We start from the raw sequence: 17,120 nt of genomic DNA, 5'->3' as shown, positions 1-17,120 counted from the left end.
TTAAATTTAGAAAATCAAGCTATCAGTTACATTTAATTGATTAGATTAAATTTTAAAATTATTGAGAAATTATATATTAAGACAATTTTTTTATAATAAATGGAAATACTAATTATATTGAGCAGCATTTCAGAATTTATCAAAGTTCAAAGTCTAATTTCTCTTTCTATTTTAGAAAACTAAAAGGATATCCCACCTTATAGAATAATATGTCGAAATATATATTGTTTTCATCAACATTGGTTATTATCATCAATCTTATCTCCTATTTTTTTTTCTAAGAGATATAATTCTAAAAATAAAAATAAAATAAAATAAAAGAAGAGGAAAGTGTTTAAATTTAACACCATTTAGAATATATAATACCTATATGATCAAATTATGAATAGTACAATTACTTAAGTTTCTTCATAATTCATAAGTCAACTTTTTAGTTTTAAGTAAACTAGAATTCAAATTTATTGAAAACAATTTTATTATTTTTTTACTTTTGCATGAACTCTCTATTTTAAAAAAATTAATTAAAACTCGTTTAAATTGAAATTATAAGAAACATAAATTTGCCAACAATTTAAGTGATAATTAAATCATTAAAAAATTGTTTAAAATAGTTTTAAAAAATACATTTTTTTTGCAATAGAATAAAATTGTAGTCACAACAAATAACAAATTGAGATGTAAAATATGCAAATTTAAAATAGAAATTCTAATGAAAATGTATTACAATGATCTTGTGAGTTTTGCAACTTTTTCATTTCTTTTTTGCACACTTTATAAGTTGCAAAGATGGAATCCATAACTAATAGTGTTATTCAAACCCTAATAGCTTGCAATTGTAGTTACAAAGTGACTTATTTTCTATATCTAAATAGACCAAAATATTGATGACAATTTTATATTTGTTGACTCAAGTTTTCTGCCAGAACCCAAATACTTATTGGATTAAGCATGAACATCACTTCAATTCACCATTCTTAACAATAAAATATCAACCAATACATGAAACTACCACAAGGATTATTGATAAATATGACCTTTATTGGTTAATAAGAAAGATTTTCAATTAGTATCATAAATTTTGAACTGATTTTTGTATAACAGTTCTAAGATTTTGGATGTTCATTTCGGTGACTATACCAACTCACTTACAAGCATCATAACTACACTACCTTGATCATTACAACAAAAGTTAACCTTACAAACAAAATATAAAAAAACCCTTTCACATGACAAAATAAAATTCAAAGCCGAAATAAAAGAATCTGGAAGGGGGTTTTCGAACATACCTGGATAGTGTCCTTGCAAATATTTATATAAAGTGTGTGATACTGCATGCATCTTCAACTTTTTTCCGTTTTATCACCATATTATTATTATTTCAGCACCTAAAGTGAGAACACTAGTTAGTTTAAATGATCGAAAATGCTCTAACTCAATAATAAAAATAAAATAGACTGATAGTTTATTACCTTTTCCTGCTGAACCAATTCGATTCCTATTTTTTGGGCATTCTTCAGAAAGTGCAAGCTCTTGGAAAAATCATCATCTTTCATAGCAGAGTTAATGTTGCTAAAGAAATCCATGTAACTATCAACTAAGGCATCATCAGGTCTAGCATGGAAAGAGTAGATTGGTTTTGCTTCATCTTCTTCTTCGCTAACTGCACTTTCCTCTGTTGTTTTAAACAGCATTTCTAAATGATCTTTCCCTCTCATGCCAGCTTGTTTTTCCATCCTTGCAGACATCATAACGGCTCGATCAATGCATGAATCGGGAAGCTGCAAAATGCAAGAATAGAAGATAATAAGGATATCTTTTAAGAAGAAATAAATCTTGAATATTTTAGAATTGTGGTGCAATTCTAGGTGTTTTAGGGTTTAGGGTTTTATTTTATAAAATAACTGAAATAAGTTCAAACTTCAAAGAAAGAGATGAAAAAGGACAACCTGATCCTTATATGAGAGAACTCTATTCATATCTTTCAGCTAACTCTATTTATAATGTATAGATGAGAGAACTCGATTATGTATCTACTTTTTCCTATAGAGTTATCTGAAAGATATGAATCTAAGTTATGACACCTAGAAACATAACAATCCAAGCTAACTCCTTTAAACTCGATTCTCCGACAAAACATAACAATCCAAGTTATGACACCATTTGTCATAAGTTAATCAAACATCCACACTGAAAACAAAATCAAATTGTCAAAAGTAATTTCAAGAGTTGCACAACATGTAATTATTGCTCATGGTCGGAAGAGCTAATATCGAAGCAGATCACAACTTGTCATGGCATGGGCCTCGCCTGAGGCTTCCGACCGTCGTATTAACCCCATTGTGCAACCTGTACGTCTCTCGCTAAAGCTGAGATTTCACATCATTTATCTATTTTTCTCATATTTCTTCTAACAACTAATCTTTCTAGAAGAGGATTGTTCGTGTCATTATATCTACACCATCATATTATCTTAACCTTTGAGCCTAGCCCTATATGATCCAAATTGCAAGACTGATAAACGGTATCTTACATACAACGATTCAAATGGTAGAAAAAAAGGTTAAAAGAAGAAATTGATAAATAGAGAATCAAAATAAATACAATCTCAAGCATTATATCAATAATGCCAAAGGATGGATGGAGACAAGAAACAAAATAACTCAAAACATACACTACCAACAATACATATAAAATCCATATAACATGCTAACATTTCTGCACTATACTCATCTAAACTCCTTGAAGAAACTTTATCCCCCATTCATATTCTTCATTATCAAGTAAGGAAAATCTTTACATTTTTTTTGTACTCTGGGGAGGAATTGGGATTGTTGTCATTTCAATCGTAATGTCTGAGCAATTGCAAATTTTGAAGATTATAAAAGTGTTTATTCAATGGGTTAATACCCTTTAAATACAAATGTACATATGATTACCTAGGATCACTTTGATACATGTTAGGGTTTAAAATATGGTACTCGGGCGGTTGGGCCTTGTCTGGGATTAATATTGTTAGATTATTTAGTAATAGTATAAATAGGGCAGCGAGGTAATGGAAGAGATGAAAATATTGATACTCCTAATGGTACTGAACATACCCGATCTTACAGTGGTACATACTCCCATAGCGATAACATATTTTGGTCTGATATTTTGGTTCAGACATGCTTATATAGGGGTGAACAAACGGGTAAATCGATTCATTTTACCCAATCCATACTCATCCCGAACTAAATTTATCTAATCTATAATTCAAACCATTCTACTCATTAGTATGGATTAGTTTAGATAATCCGAACTAAGTTTTGTTGTTATAATTTTTTTTATATCCCTTAATCTGCTCCTATTCACAATCTGTAGTAACAACAGCTTTCTTTTTTTCTCTCCTAATTTGTTGCTAATCATAACCTGTAGTTACGGATTACAGTTTTTTTCTATCCACTAATCTGACAATTAAGATTTCTCTGTTAAAAAACTAAAAAAAAAAAACGGGTAGTTTGGGTACTCCCATAGCGATAACCTATTTTGGACTAACATTTCCAAATTGAACCCAAAAAAAACAAAATGTCTACCCAAACTACACAATTTGGGTTTGAATTGGACTTGGGTTCGGGTAAATCTTTTGTTTGCTCACTCCTATGCTTATCTCCTTCTCCTTTATACTAGATCTCATGTATTGAATATTTTCTTCACTTTTCTCATGTAACGTCTAAATCTGTAAACCCTAATTTTACTTCGTATCACACTGATTCTTACAATTTCAATTAATATACAAGTCCTAACTAAATAGAGATATAATCTTCCTAAACATTAGAACCTAGAAATAAAGGAAGCTCACTGGTAGAGCGTAGTAACTAATGTGTCATATCCTCATTGTCATGAGTTCGAGTATTTACACCCTCATCATTTACAAAAAAAACAAAACAAATGGAATTTTCTTTGATAATCTAGATCTAATTTTGAGAGAAATCTAGAGAAGGAGCAGCAAAGGTATTCAATATAATAACTTAACAAAAAAGAAACCAACATAAATCGTTTTTATAGTAGGGAACATTAGGGTAGGAGAAAAGATCCAAATATCCTTGTTAACAAGATAAGCTAATAACAATAATTGTTATGCTAACATTCTCAACACAGATCAGGTCTTCTGAGCTAGTTCTCCATATCTGATTTGTTTTCTTCTTCTTAGCCCTCGTGTTACTTTTCAATTCATTTATACAAGCATTTGCATAGATCTTCCCTGGCATATAGCTACCAATTATCTAGAATCCAAATACATCACACACATAGTCAATAGCCAAAATATTTCCTATCCACGGAAGGATTTATCTCAACTTCGCAGCGAACTCAATCTCTATTGACTAGCGACTCAAGAAATATCGCTGAAACGCACAATGAAGAGAATCAACAAAGAAATAACATTTTTGGTAATTGATGGAATTTTTATTGCGACTAGGGTTTATTTTTGAAGAAGCTAGACCCCAACTTAAATCAGGCATTCTTACTGGGAATCAAATTTGAGACCTTCAGTTTATCTTTCCACTTGAACTACCACAATGGGGTTGATTTTGAAATTTTTAGTTCTCAAAATAGTGATTATTAGTGGCTGGCAGTTCTTTGCGTTTCAGTTCAGTTGGGTAACTACTAGAGAATTAGGAGGTTTAAGTTGGTTAATAAACACTCGTAGGTGAGATAACACCCACTATGCTGTAAATATTTCTCAAATGAAAATTACTTCTTTTGAAGGGAAGGCTGACCTGAGCAAGCTGTGCGACCTTATGTCCAAATGTCTTCTCTGTGGCACCAGGGACAAGCTTATAAAGGTAGGTAACCATTTCCTGACTAATTTTCTCACCCTTCTGTTCTTTGCTCTCCATTTTATTCTGTGATGTCATGTAGGAAACATGGTATGCCGCAACAGAACCAATAAATTCATTCTTAATCTCTACAATCTTTGGATAATGGGTGACAAAGAGTATCATGCATTTTTTCTCCTGCAGAAGATAATGTAAAGTAGCATAAGCAATCGCTACGCCATCATGGGTACTGGTGCCTCTCCCAAGTTCATCGATAATGACCAAAGAACGGGCTGTGCAATTGTGAATTATGCTGGATGCCTCACTCAGCTCCTCAAAGAAGGTACTCCTTCCTTTCTGAATACTATCAGATGCACCAATACGTGTGTAGATGCCATCAAGTACATGCAGATTTGCAGAGGCAGCTGGAACAAATGAACCAATCTGGAGGAATGAAATCAAGCATTCAGAACATACAAAACCTTAAGGAATAAAGAAAGAATCAGTTTTCAAACTTAAATATCATGAATAAACAAAAAAAAAATATGGAATCAATTGATGATAGCGGAGGTTCAATGAATGACTAAGGAAATGGGATCCACAATTACATGATAATGAACCAGAGAATTCAGAAATTGAGCATTGGACATTGGACATTGGAATGAGCTCTAGAAGAATCACAATAGAAAACCCAAATGAAACTAACATAAGCATACTGATATGGGAATACAATGCTGAACCAAACCTGAGCCATGATACAAATGAGGCCAACTTGACGAATATAACAACTTTTCCCTCCCATGTTTGGACCCGTCACTATCTGACAGCATTCTTTACCCGCATGCAAATGTGTATCATTTGGGACAACACTGTCATGTATTAAAGTCTCTAGAATCTGCAAAAGCTAACTCACTTCAGTCCATAGAAAGGACTCAGAGATATCTAACTCAACTGTTTCAACTTCATTAAATAGCTAATACTAAAAAAGTGTGGATATAAAATATAATAAAATATTTTATATAATATTCAGTCAAGTACATATAACTAAAAGAGAAGTAAATAAAAAAAAAGTTAGGCTTGCATACTAATAACTTTTTTACCATTTTTTATTGGTAAACGATAACCAACTAGGGTAGCTCAAGTGGAAAAAGTCGTCAACTAAAAAACCAAAAGCACAGGTTTGATTCTCACACAAATCGCCTTAAGTTGAAATGTGGGGGTCATAAATGTGGGGGGTAGAGCTAGCTTTATAAATTCAAAAAAACAAAATTGTTGGTAAACGAGTAATATAGGGAGATATTGTCTTTAAACTAAATTAATTAATTACAAGAAACTATTATCAATAATAATTTAAGAGGAAGCAAAATTATGAAGAAGGAGAAAAAGGGATTTTAAACTTTTTATCAACTTGGAGAATTTATTATTAAAGACATATCAATTAATTTTATTGCTTTTCCACTATTAAATCAATAGGATTTTTATCCTATACTAATAGATAATTTACTAGATCCCTTAAGTAGAGTTGTCATAGTATATTAGTTTATGTCATTTTTATAACTGAAATATGGATTACAGTTTCAGTGTCCTGTTTAATATTATTTTCAAGAAATTATATATAACTTTGGAAAGAGAATTTCTATTTTTTAAATGATAGGAGTTTGAATGATTAATTTATGCTTTGGATCTATGTTCGAGATTGTTTTGGTTATTTAGTTCTTCATTATTCATAGTTTTCGTAATAGAAACTTATATGGCCTCACTAGTCAGGTCGATCTATTATTTCATTATCCTTCTTTTCATAAGTAGAAACTATTTGGCCGGACTAGCAAGAATTCACGTAGAAAAATAATTTTTTTCTAAATATCTTTAGCAAAAAATATTTTATTTTTTCTTAAGTGAAATCTTGCTAGTTCGTCCACTGTAGTGAAGCTTAAATGCTTAGAGTGTCTTCTTCCTAAGCAGAAGATCACGGTGGTTCGAACCTACTTGGCTCAAACAAAATATATTAGTAAGGTATGAACTATTAAGATTTCTAACTGAAAATGTTATTTACTATTAGAGCTTTGGTTCACATAAAGATTTGTAAATATGAGTAGTTTACTGATAAAATAAATAAATTTTGAGCAATTATCATAATTGAATATAAAACAATAATTATTAGCGGCAAAAAGAGGTGGATACCAACCCTAAGTTCCTGGGTTTGAGCCCGTCGGGCGGTAAGTTCTACGCCTGGTTAAATGATTAAGTGTGTTTGCGGGCTACATACTTAATCCGTTATCCCATTTATCCCCTCTTCTAGCCTAGTGGCAACAAGAGGTGGATATCCCCTAGGCCTCCATGAGGTCCTGGGTTCGAGCCCGTCAGGCGGCAAGTTCTGCGCTTGGTTAATTGGTTAAGTATGTTTGCGGGCTATTTACTTAACCCGCGGGGATTAGTCGCACTCCATAGGAGTAGCGGAACCCAGCGTTCTCAAAAAAAAAAAAACAACACATATTAATCACACTTTTTTAATACTTGATTATTGTTTATTACACTTTAAATATGGTTATCTTGTTAATTAATTGTTGAGTTTATCTTATTAAAAGATATTTCTTAGTTAATGTGTTCTCAAAATTTTAGAGTAATATATAGATAATTAACATTAATTTTGAGTTATAACCAAGTCTAGCATGCAATTCACTTATATATTGACCAACATAACAAATTATCTAAAAAAAATAAATTAAAAAGTGAAATTTCAGAAAACACTAACTACAAATAATGAGTATGATTGTCAATTTATTAGTTCACAATGTGTTATATTTTGATTATAAATTATATCTTTACAGTATAATTAAAAAGACCTCATAAATTATATATTTGATACATAAAAAATATATTCATAAAATGTACACATACCGGATTACGACCAGAACAAATTTGTATCTGCACGGGATCAGTATCCTTTACAAAAATGGGGCGGACATAATTCTACAGAAAATAAGTTCAGAGAATCAATTCCATAGAAAATTTCATAAAATTAATATTAGAAATAAGGAAACCCATGATTGCAAGGTCGTGGGTTCTAGCCTTCATGGCCATTTGAAAAAGAAAAGGAAGCCCATTTGTATTACCTTATTTCTTGAAAGAAAAGCAAGAGAATGTAAGCAGTCCAAGGTAGCCAGTGCTTGAATGGCAGAATGAAATTCAGCATAGTATTTACCAAATGCCTTCAGAAAAGCTTCCCAAGCAGAACGGCTGACAGCAGCGAGCTCTTCTTTCGCTAAAGATAATTGGTTCAAAGTGGAAAGCACTTCTGGAGGATGGTAACGTACTGTCTTTTTTGTACTATTCACCTTCACCCAGTTTGAAGGTACCTTTACATCTGATGGAATCTGCAATGATGCTACAACGAATGAGAGGGACAGACAAATTAGCTGCATTGGAATAAATTAATATTGAGATGTTTATAAGGTCAACATAGAAAACCCTGAACCAAATAGAGAAATAAATAATAGACAAGCACTTAAGACTTGTTTAGTATAATCTTTGGCTTTGTAGTTTATGAATGAAATATGCATGTTATATATGATCCAACAAGATGAAACTAATTGCCCGTTAACTGGAACTAGAATTTTCATATGCAAGCAAATAAATGTGCAAATTCTCTTCCTTACCTCATGTACGATTACATACAAATTGCTAAAATATAGAAGATATTTTATTATACAAGATACTATAATAGAACCCTAACCATTGTTCTATGGGCTACAAGATAAAAGATTGCAAAGGCACACACACATGACCTCCCATTCATTATCTCTAACAAGTCACAACTTCCTATTCACTATATCTAGTCACAAAATCAAATTTTAGTTTGTTAAAATGATGTATTTGGCATGTCTTCTCATAGAATGGTGTACTACTTCATTGTCTTCAATATATTTATCCGATTCAATGTACAAAAGCTGTAAGCTTGTCTTAATCTGTGCATTTGTACCCTTGGATCTCTTGGGATTAGTTTGTTTTAACTTTTGCTTATGAAGTGATGATGGCGAGGAAAGTTGACTTTGTTCAGACCAAATTCTTTAACAAGCACATTGAAGTTGGCGCTTATCTCCTTAATCTTTTGTAAATATGTCTAACAGACGCTTTTTAAGATAATTTAAATGCTAATAAGAATAAGAATATATTCACAAGACGTAATGAACTACTACCCAATAGATATTAAGCCAGGCAATGGACAAACGGTTACAATTGTAGAGCATGAAATAGATCATATTCAAACTGAACTATACCTCGATAAGATGCGTGACTCCAGAGACACATATGAACTCTAAATTTCGCATCTTAAGCTGCTTGCGATAAGCACCAATTGATGAACTTAATTTTCCTTCAACCACTTTAATTGATGTTTGAGCTTTCTCAACCTGTATTCCAGGTGCACAAGAAACTTAATGGAAGCCACACAAGAAAAGAATCACAAAATTAAATGCGTGAGAATGTCAAGAAAACCTCTGGAAATTGTTCACTGGAAGTAATAAATATGTTTGGAAGATCCCCCTTGTATGCAGCTTCTTTGTTAAGGCAAGATAAAAGTGTTGCTGCATTGCTGATTAAACTGGATGAAGATGCTGCCAGAATCAACTTTTTCAACAGGGCAGAGTGAATGGCCCCATTCTCACCTTCATTCATTTCTTCAATAGGAAGCTGTTGAAGCTGCTTCCCAGCATCTAGAATAGCTTGAATAACAGTCACAAACTGTATCACAAAGTCAATATGAAGCAACATAAATAATAGATACAACCAAAACAACTGCTTCCTTACAGAACCAATTTTCTTGCAATGTTTGAGACCTTATATAGAGTTCAACAAAGCATGCATTATACATACAGAAGATGAATCAATTCCATATTTTGAAACTATAGCTTGATTGTTGATGCCTTACTATTGAATCTATGTAAAAAGAGGGACAACAGAAGAATTGAATCTAAGTGAGTGAAGAAAGAAGCCCTTGATCCTTTCTTTCTCCACTCTCTTTCATCTGAATGTATCCTTCTATTGCACTATTCCAGATCATTCATCATAGAATGAGGGGGGTTACGCCTCCCTCTGTTGTGGACTTTTGGGGTTAATGGATTGGAAGGTGCACTCGGTCACCATAGAATGAGGGGGATGAGCTTCCATTCAGGGCTAATGATTGACCGAGTGCACCATCCAATCCATTAAGCTCGATAGTCCACAACAGAGGGAGGCGTAACCCATTGGAAATAGAGGATATTCTAGAGTAATGACAGATATCCATCATGACCATTTGATATTGTTTGATTTCAGTTTTGAACTGTATTGCCATTGTGATCATTTTAATGATGATGCTAGCAAAGGACTACAAAAGGTTAAGAATTGAGGAGGAAGGGAGGCAGAAAGGAGATGAACCACGGATGCATATGAAGCAACCAGAATGTATTTAAAAAAATGGGAATGGGATATTCGTTCAACCTCTGATACATTGGCAGTTTGATGAAATATTCTAGTTATTCCACGCTGAATATCAAGCGATCTTCCTAGTGAGGTTAACACCGAAGAGAGCAAATAACCAAGCCGGGGATGCGCAACTCTGACGTCTGAATCATCTAAGTCAGCATTGCAAATTTTATATGAAGCTCCTCCACAAGAAGCCATAGAATCAGCAATCTCAGATACAGCATCAAGACGAGCACATATCAAGTTTTGTTCACATAAAGGGTGAGATATCTGCACATAAACAAAAAAAAGTAGGGAAAAAAACTCAATTCAACAACTCGTAACTGGGAAAATATACGACAGTAAGTAAACTTGTAGAATAAAATTATTGAAAATCTCCTACCCAGTGTCTAAGAAGCCTTGATCCAAATATAGTAAGAGTGTGATTCAAACACTGCATCAAGGAACCCGACTCCGAGCCATCAGAACTATTTTTGAAGATCTAATGCCATTTCACAACAACTATATGTCAGATTCAAGTACAATAAAGCAGAAGGCAAATAACGTAACATTAATCAATGGAATGATAAGGATCTTGATACCTGTAGCTGTTGAAGTGCATTAGCAGAAAGAGTCATCTCCATCTTGCTTGTCAAGGGCCGAAATGAAGCTCCAGAACACAGAATTCGTTCGAAACCAAATTGTTTTAGGTGGTTAACAAGTAAAGCAAATGCTTGGATAGCCAATTCTGAGATAGCCATGATTTCCTTGAATGTAAAAGAATGTTAATATTAAAAATATTGAGGGAAAAAGTGGCAATAATTATTTGAAGCATAAACATAGCTAAAATAGATATTTATTAATTAAGCTACGGATAAGGCATTTTTTTTTATAACCTTTATTTCTGCACGATCACAACTTTGGTCTTCTAGACCATTCTCTTCTTGTTCATGGTCAATTAAGGTATTATCATTCACGGTTTCATACAGTGAAAGCACTTCAGCTAATGCCCCACCATCACAGAACCTGTCTTTTGAGGTGCGCTCCACACGGATGTTTGATGCAGGTCCAGCATACGCCAGCAACAACTGTAGGAAGGAAATGTAACAGATATTCTAATCAGTGCAATCACAATAACTGCTGTACCAAATAAAAGGTAGTTAACTTAGGATCATTAAATTTCATTCAGATTGCATGGAAATCAAAATAATTGCCACTAAAGCTTACATGGATGCATAATGGAACGAATTCCTGCTTATATGAGAAATATAAAGAAAATACTGATCAACGAAATGGGTGAAGCCTTGTTCGACTTAGGAAACTGTGTTCTAGGGTTCATGAATGCGAGAATTAAAAAATAGCATAAACCAAAATACAAACATGGACAGAAACTACCTTCTCTGTCTGTTTGGAGAGAGGATTCCCAATTAATAACTCAGCAGGAGACAAACTCATAATGATGGCCTCAAGTCCAGACCTTAGAAAATTATCATTGAAGTCTCCATGAACAACATCTCCAGTAGAAATTTCCACTGCCACAATCCCAATTCTCACATCAAACACATTCTCAGTTCCACATTTTACATTCTCAACAGCCAGCTCCTTCTCCACCACACAAACTAAATAGTTATTAGACTGCCCACAACCCTCTTCTGAGCCTTCGATGTCCTCAGACGCCTCTAACGTGGCTTTTGTGTACAATGCGGACAATCCACGACAAAATGGCCCCAAACGGTTAGACCCATGAGCCTTAATCGCTGCAGTTTCAGTCTGCTTTACAACTCCCACCTTGTATCCAGCACCCACTAGCCTCCTCAGATGAACATTCAACCGGAAGGTTGGAATACTCGCAGTCAAGAAATTGTGATTCATATGTGCGTATATTCCCAAAACTCTAGCCGCCGCTTCAGCATCTTCACCAAAGAAACGATACCTGTAACCAACTTCGACCATCAAAAGAACATCTGGGTACTTCGACTTCAAATCAACAATCTGTTGCTCTAGAGGAGTGTAGTTCTGATTGGAAGAGAATGATTCTCTAGTTTCCTCCTTGGGGGGTTCGAGAAGTTTCTGAAGAAACCTCTGATGAAGAGTGGGATTTGGAAGAGGAGGGATAGGGTTTTGTGTGTGAGGGGAGAGGTTATGATGGGGGCATTTAGATGGTTCAGAACGCTGGGAACATTCATTGTCAAGCTTTAGGGATTTTGAAGGTTTGGGATTGGGGATAGAGATTAAGGTATTTTGGAGACGTTTGGCTGGAGAGAAAGAGACGACGGCGGAGATCTTTGGCGATGGAGATGCTGGAGTTTGAACTGGTGATGGAGATGAAGATGAAGTTGAAACCTTTGGAGAGAAAAAGCGGGAAATGACTTGTTGCTTCTTCTGCTTCGCCATGGAAGCTATAGGAACAAATCTCTGTTTCTATTTTTGCTAAACTCACCGACTGTTAGCCTTCGGGCAGTTTGTGCTTTCGCGCGCCTGGCATTAAACTTTAAAATAAGCCCTGAAACTATTCATCAAGTCTCATATACTTCACTAAACTATTGTGTTAATGATTTTTCTGTTTGATTTTTTAAACTGTTTCCAATATAAATATCAATGTTTTTTCTCTTCAAATTAACATTAAAATATATGAATAACACTTTTTCTAAAAAAATATATATATTAAAATAAAAGAATCTAACAAATTGATGTATGTAAGTAATCATATGTCATTCAATTTGAATGGATTCAAAATCTTAAAAAAAATAAATAAATAAATAAAGTATTCTTACTTATGAAATAATAAGAATCAATCATTCTTATTATTCTTATTATAATCCAAATCCCCGAAAATCTTTGTCGATATTTGAAAAATTTTAACATTCATTTGTGTGTCATAAATCTTTTTGAATAAAATATTATTTTAAAAAATTTGTAAAAATATGTGATATGACCTTTTTGAAATAATTATAATAATAATTAATTTTTTATCAATTTTAAATATATTTTTAGATTTAAAATAATCAAATTATAATTTGATTAAAGAAAAATGTATTTAAAATAATTTAAAATAATTAATTTAAAATATTATTTATTTGATAAGAGTCGCTAATTGATTTTGAAAATCAGTATACATATTTTTGATCAAAGTTTCTTCTTGATTCGTAGTTTGGTGATACTCGGAAAAGAGCTTTCGCGCATCTTATGTACATGTTAAAAACGGTCTCTACTTTAAAAAATCTTGACTTTTGGAAAATTGGTTGTATAATGTTTTATTTAATCAATTATTTTCCGGTCCTGGACATGCACGGATTTTCGTGTATTTAAAATTGTAACAAATATATTTAAATGATTGTACATGTAACTTATGACAATGATTGATGAGGAGTGTACCTGAAGATTATCAGTTGAAGATATTAGGATTTAAAAATAAATCTCAAACAAACCCTTATCAAAATATTTATTGAGAAAATATTATTAAAATATTTTGAAATTATTTTCTAATTTTTTCATATTTTTAGAAAATAATTTAAGTTTCAAAATTAAAAATTTATTTTGAAAAATAAAAGTGGATCCTAACAGACCTTAGGATCGATGTTCTCAGTCCTAATGCGAATTCCATTTGTTCCGAGCCAAAAGCCCTCGGTCTGGGGTCGAGATCTCTCGGTCAAGTTGCTAATGTGCTAGAGGCTCTTGGACGGATGCGAGGATCCTCGGTCAGATGTAGAAAATTCAGCGGTCCTAAGTTAGCCTTGGGCTACATTTCCTCGATCAAAAATCGAACCTGAGCTAACTTCTGGGTAACCCTGAACTAGGTTTTCTCGGTCGGAAATTGAGTGTGGGTTAATTTATTGCTAAACTTGGGCTAGGTTTTCTCGGTCGGAGGTTAGTCTTGGGCTAACCGCCTTGGTCATCAAGAATATCAAACTAACTTTTGATGTTTTTAACAGGGGCCCTGATCTAGTGATTCAAGGTCATGGGAAGCTTCATGTAGCTCCCAAAATCAGTTATAACATCATCCAGACGTGTCATTCATTTGGGATGATATTCTATTCAAACCCAAACAATTTTGACATAAAAAATGAGATTTTTGGTTTTATTGAAGTGTAAAGAGCTTGTCAATAGTTTTCTTATTATTCATATAGTGGAATAAAACCAAAACATGGACATTGACGGTTCATTTTGACCAATTCAAGAACTGAAATTTTAATTTTTATAAAAAAAATTAGTTTTTGATAAAAAAAAAATAATAATCAGGATAGCTTGAAACTAGTCCAAATAAGTTCACAAGGATCATTAAAAATATGCTAGGCAGCTTTCTAGGTTGTTGTAAGAGAAACCCTGAAAATTTTTAAATTCTAATTTGAGGTTTTCTGATTTTAGATTATTGATCGGTTTTGCTTCAACATAAAGTTTATAAATAATCTTAGGATCGTTTTTCAATCAAGAAATCAAATAATAAGGTAGTATATGAAACTAGCAAAACTGAAATATAAAAACTTCAATTCAAACTGGTAACTCGAATTACAGTGTGATTGGAAGCTTACTAGGAGTTGGAAAATACTTGATAGATAAATTCAGACCGGTTCAAACATACCTAACTTAAACAAACTTTCCATGCAGGAACAAGAAACCGGACCGGATGAACAAGAAAACCGACTAAAGAAACCTAACCGGTCAAGCTACCAAACCGATCAAAAGCATTCGGAGCGTGACCGCACAAAGAGGATCGGCCAAAGCTCAAAACTGGAATCATCAAACAGCCGATCATCCACAAGACAAGAATAACCGGAAGAAGTCCGGTTACATCACTACCAAAAGACATTCGGCCAAGTCAAGCGGCCGACCAGTACAAGAAGACAATTTGGGTATCTGTTGAGAATGATACCAAAGGAGCAGACTGAATACTTCCATATCCATGCAAGTCTGAGGAAAGACTATAGGCTGCAGAAAACAGTACTACCGGATCCTTCTACTTCGGGATAAGCCAGAAAGGAAATCTTCAAAGTACAGACAACTGTCCAAACAGACAGTGCCTATATCAAGTAAAAGACAAACCCGGCAGGTCTGTCTTACAAACCGGAAGAACAGACCGGCAGGTCTGAGACATAATGCCAGGTCTGAGCTTGACCATCAGGTCTGAGGAAACGACCGCAGGTCTGAAACACTGAATCACTGCACCTCTGCTCAGCCAATCAGATTCAAGGAAGTGAAATATGACCGTTGGCATATTTCACCTATAAAAGGAGGCAGTTGCAGAAGAGTAAATGCGGGACATTAAGAGACATCAAGCTAGATAAGTGAAGCGTTGAGAGCATTTACTACAAGTGATAAAGCTGTGTTATTCTAAGAAAGCCTAAGTGTTAAATTCTAAGTGTGTGTTATAATTTCGGTGTGAATTGTAAGAGTATTATCGAGCAGGAAATAAGTCTCGATCGGATTGTACTTGTATTCCTTAGTGAATATTTCATCTCGCGGCTTCGAGAGGAAGGGGTGACGTAGGAGTTTTATCTCCGAACATCCATAAAATCTGTCTTGTTATTTACTTTTTGTCGGCTTCATCATCTAACCGACTAACTTAACTACACCGCTCCAAACCGACTTTATACTAACCATACCGAATTTCCAGATTACCGAAACCGACTCACAATTCTTCAAATCTCCATCATCCGAAACCGATTCCGCCTATCATACAAGTGTGCCGCTTCAACCTAAAAGCAAACCTCTTCCGCGCTTGAACCTAGATCAAGGGTTTGTGACAGGTTGTGTAGTATTGAAACCCCGGTGTTAATCTCTAACCGGATTAACCACCACCCTACGAGTGAGAACCGCTAACCGGTCCAACCCCCGGTCCACCAGCGGCGACCTAGATCCTAACAATTGGTATCAGAGCAGTTAGTTTCAATACTCAAGCAAACATGTATCAGGATAGGCCTCCAATGCTAGAAGGTGATGACTTTGCCAACTGGAAGGCACGCATGCACCTGCACCTAGTCACCTTGGATGATGAAATGGAATCCATTCTAACCGAAGGACCGATATTCATTGATAAAGATAGAAAAGAATGGACGGCTGAAGATAGAAGAAGGAACAATCTGGACAACCATGCAAGAAACCGGATCTCCAACAGCGTGGACAGAAACACATATTGCAAGATCAGAGATTGCAAAACCGCGAAGGAGACATGGAACACGGTTATCCAGATCTTTGAAGGAAATGAAAGAACAAGGGAGAACAAAATAATGATGTCCACACAGAAGTTCGAAAGCATCAAAATGAAACCAGGAGAATCTATGAAGGAATACAGTGACCGGTTCACTGGTGTGTTAGATGAACTAGCAACTCTGGGCAAGAAGTATGAGAACAAAGAGGTAGTTATGAAGGCTTTGAGATCTCTTCCAAGTGCCTGGGATATAAAGACAATGGTAATGAGGGAGTCAAAGAGCCTACGTAAGATGAAACTATACGATGTATTCGAAGATCTCAAGGCATATGAGTTCGAAATGAAATCTAGAACCGAAGAGGAAGTCTCGGCCTCAACATCAACCAGAGCACTAATCACATCTACAGAACCGGTTGTACCTGCTTCTGTACCCGCACCGGCACCGATACCGGCTCCTGCACCCGTACCTATCAGAACAGCCGAACAGTTTACTGAGGACGCCATGGCTATGCTCGCACAGAAATTTGGGAGGTTCATGAAAAGAAGCCAACCAACGAACAACTACTATGGTGACAAATCCAATGTAAGATGCTACAACTGTAACTGTTTGGGACACTTTAAGTGGGAATGCAGGAAACCAAGAAGAGACACCCAGAAACCGGACTATCAAAATGACAGAAACAATTACCAACAAACCGGTGAAGGAAGTGAGGTACCAAAAGCATTAATAGCCGACG

At 34.5% G+C, this 17,120-nt stretch overlaps 1 protein-coding gene across 1 annotated transcript; it reads right to left on the bottom strand.

Moving 5' to 3' along the window:
* Positions 1 to 907: 907 nt before the first annotated feature.
* Positions 908 to 12,723, bottom strand: LOC124939206 (DNA mismatch repair protein MSH3). Its single transcript, XM_047479710.1, has 13 exons — positions 11,634 to 12,723; positions 11,135 to 11,326; positions 10,841 to 11,005; positions 10,642 to 10,740; positions 10,275 to 10,529; positions 9,291 to 9,536; positions 9,074 to 9,205; positions 7,910 to 8,170; positions 7,695 to 7,766; positions 5,542 to 5,691; positions 4,758 to 5,240; positions 1,470 to 1,778; positions 908 to 916 (listed from the first exon to the last, which is right to left on the bottom strand). The coding sequence occupies exons 1-13, from the start codon at positions 12,630 to 12,632 to the stop codon at positions 908 to 910; spliced, it is 3,372 nt and encodes a 1,123-aa protein (XP_047335666.1). The 5' UTR covers positions 12,633 to 12,723.
* Positions 12,724 to 17,120: the final 4,397 nt, after the last annotated feature.

This window comes from Impatiens glandulifera, chromosome 5 (assembly GCF_907164915.1).
Source record: "Impatiens glandulifera chromosome 5, dImpGla2.1, whole genome shotgun sequence".
Lineage (NCBI taxonomy): Eukaryota > Viridiplantae > Streptophyta > Magnoliopsida > Ericales > Balsaminaceae > Impatiens > Impatiens glandulifera.
Note: the sequence above shows the minus strand (reverse complement) of the source record. Positions and strands in the feature narration are given on the sequence as shown.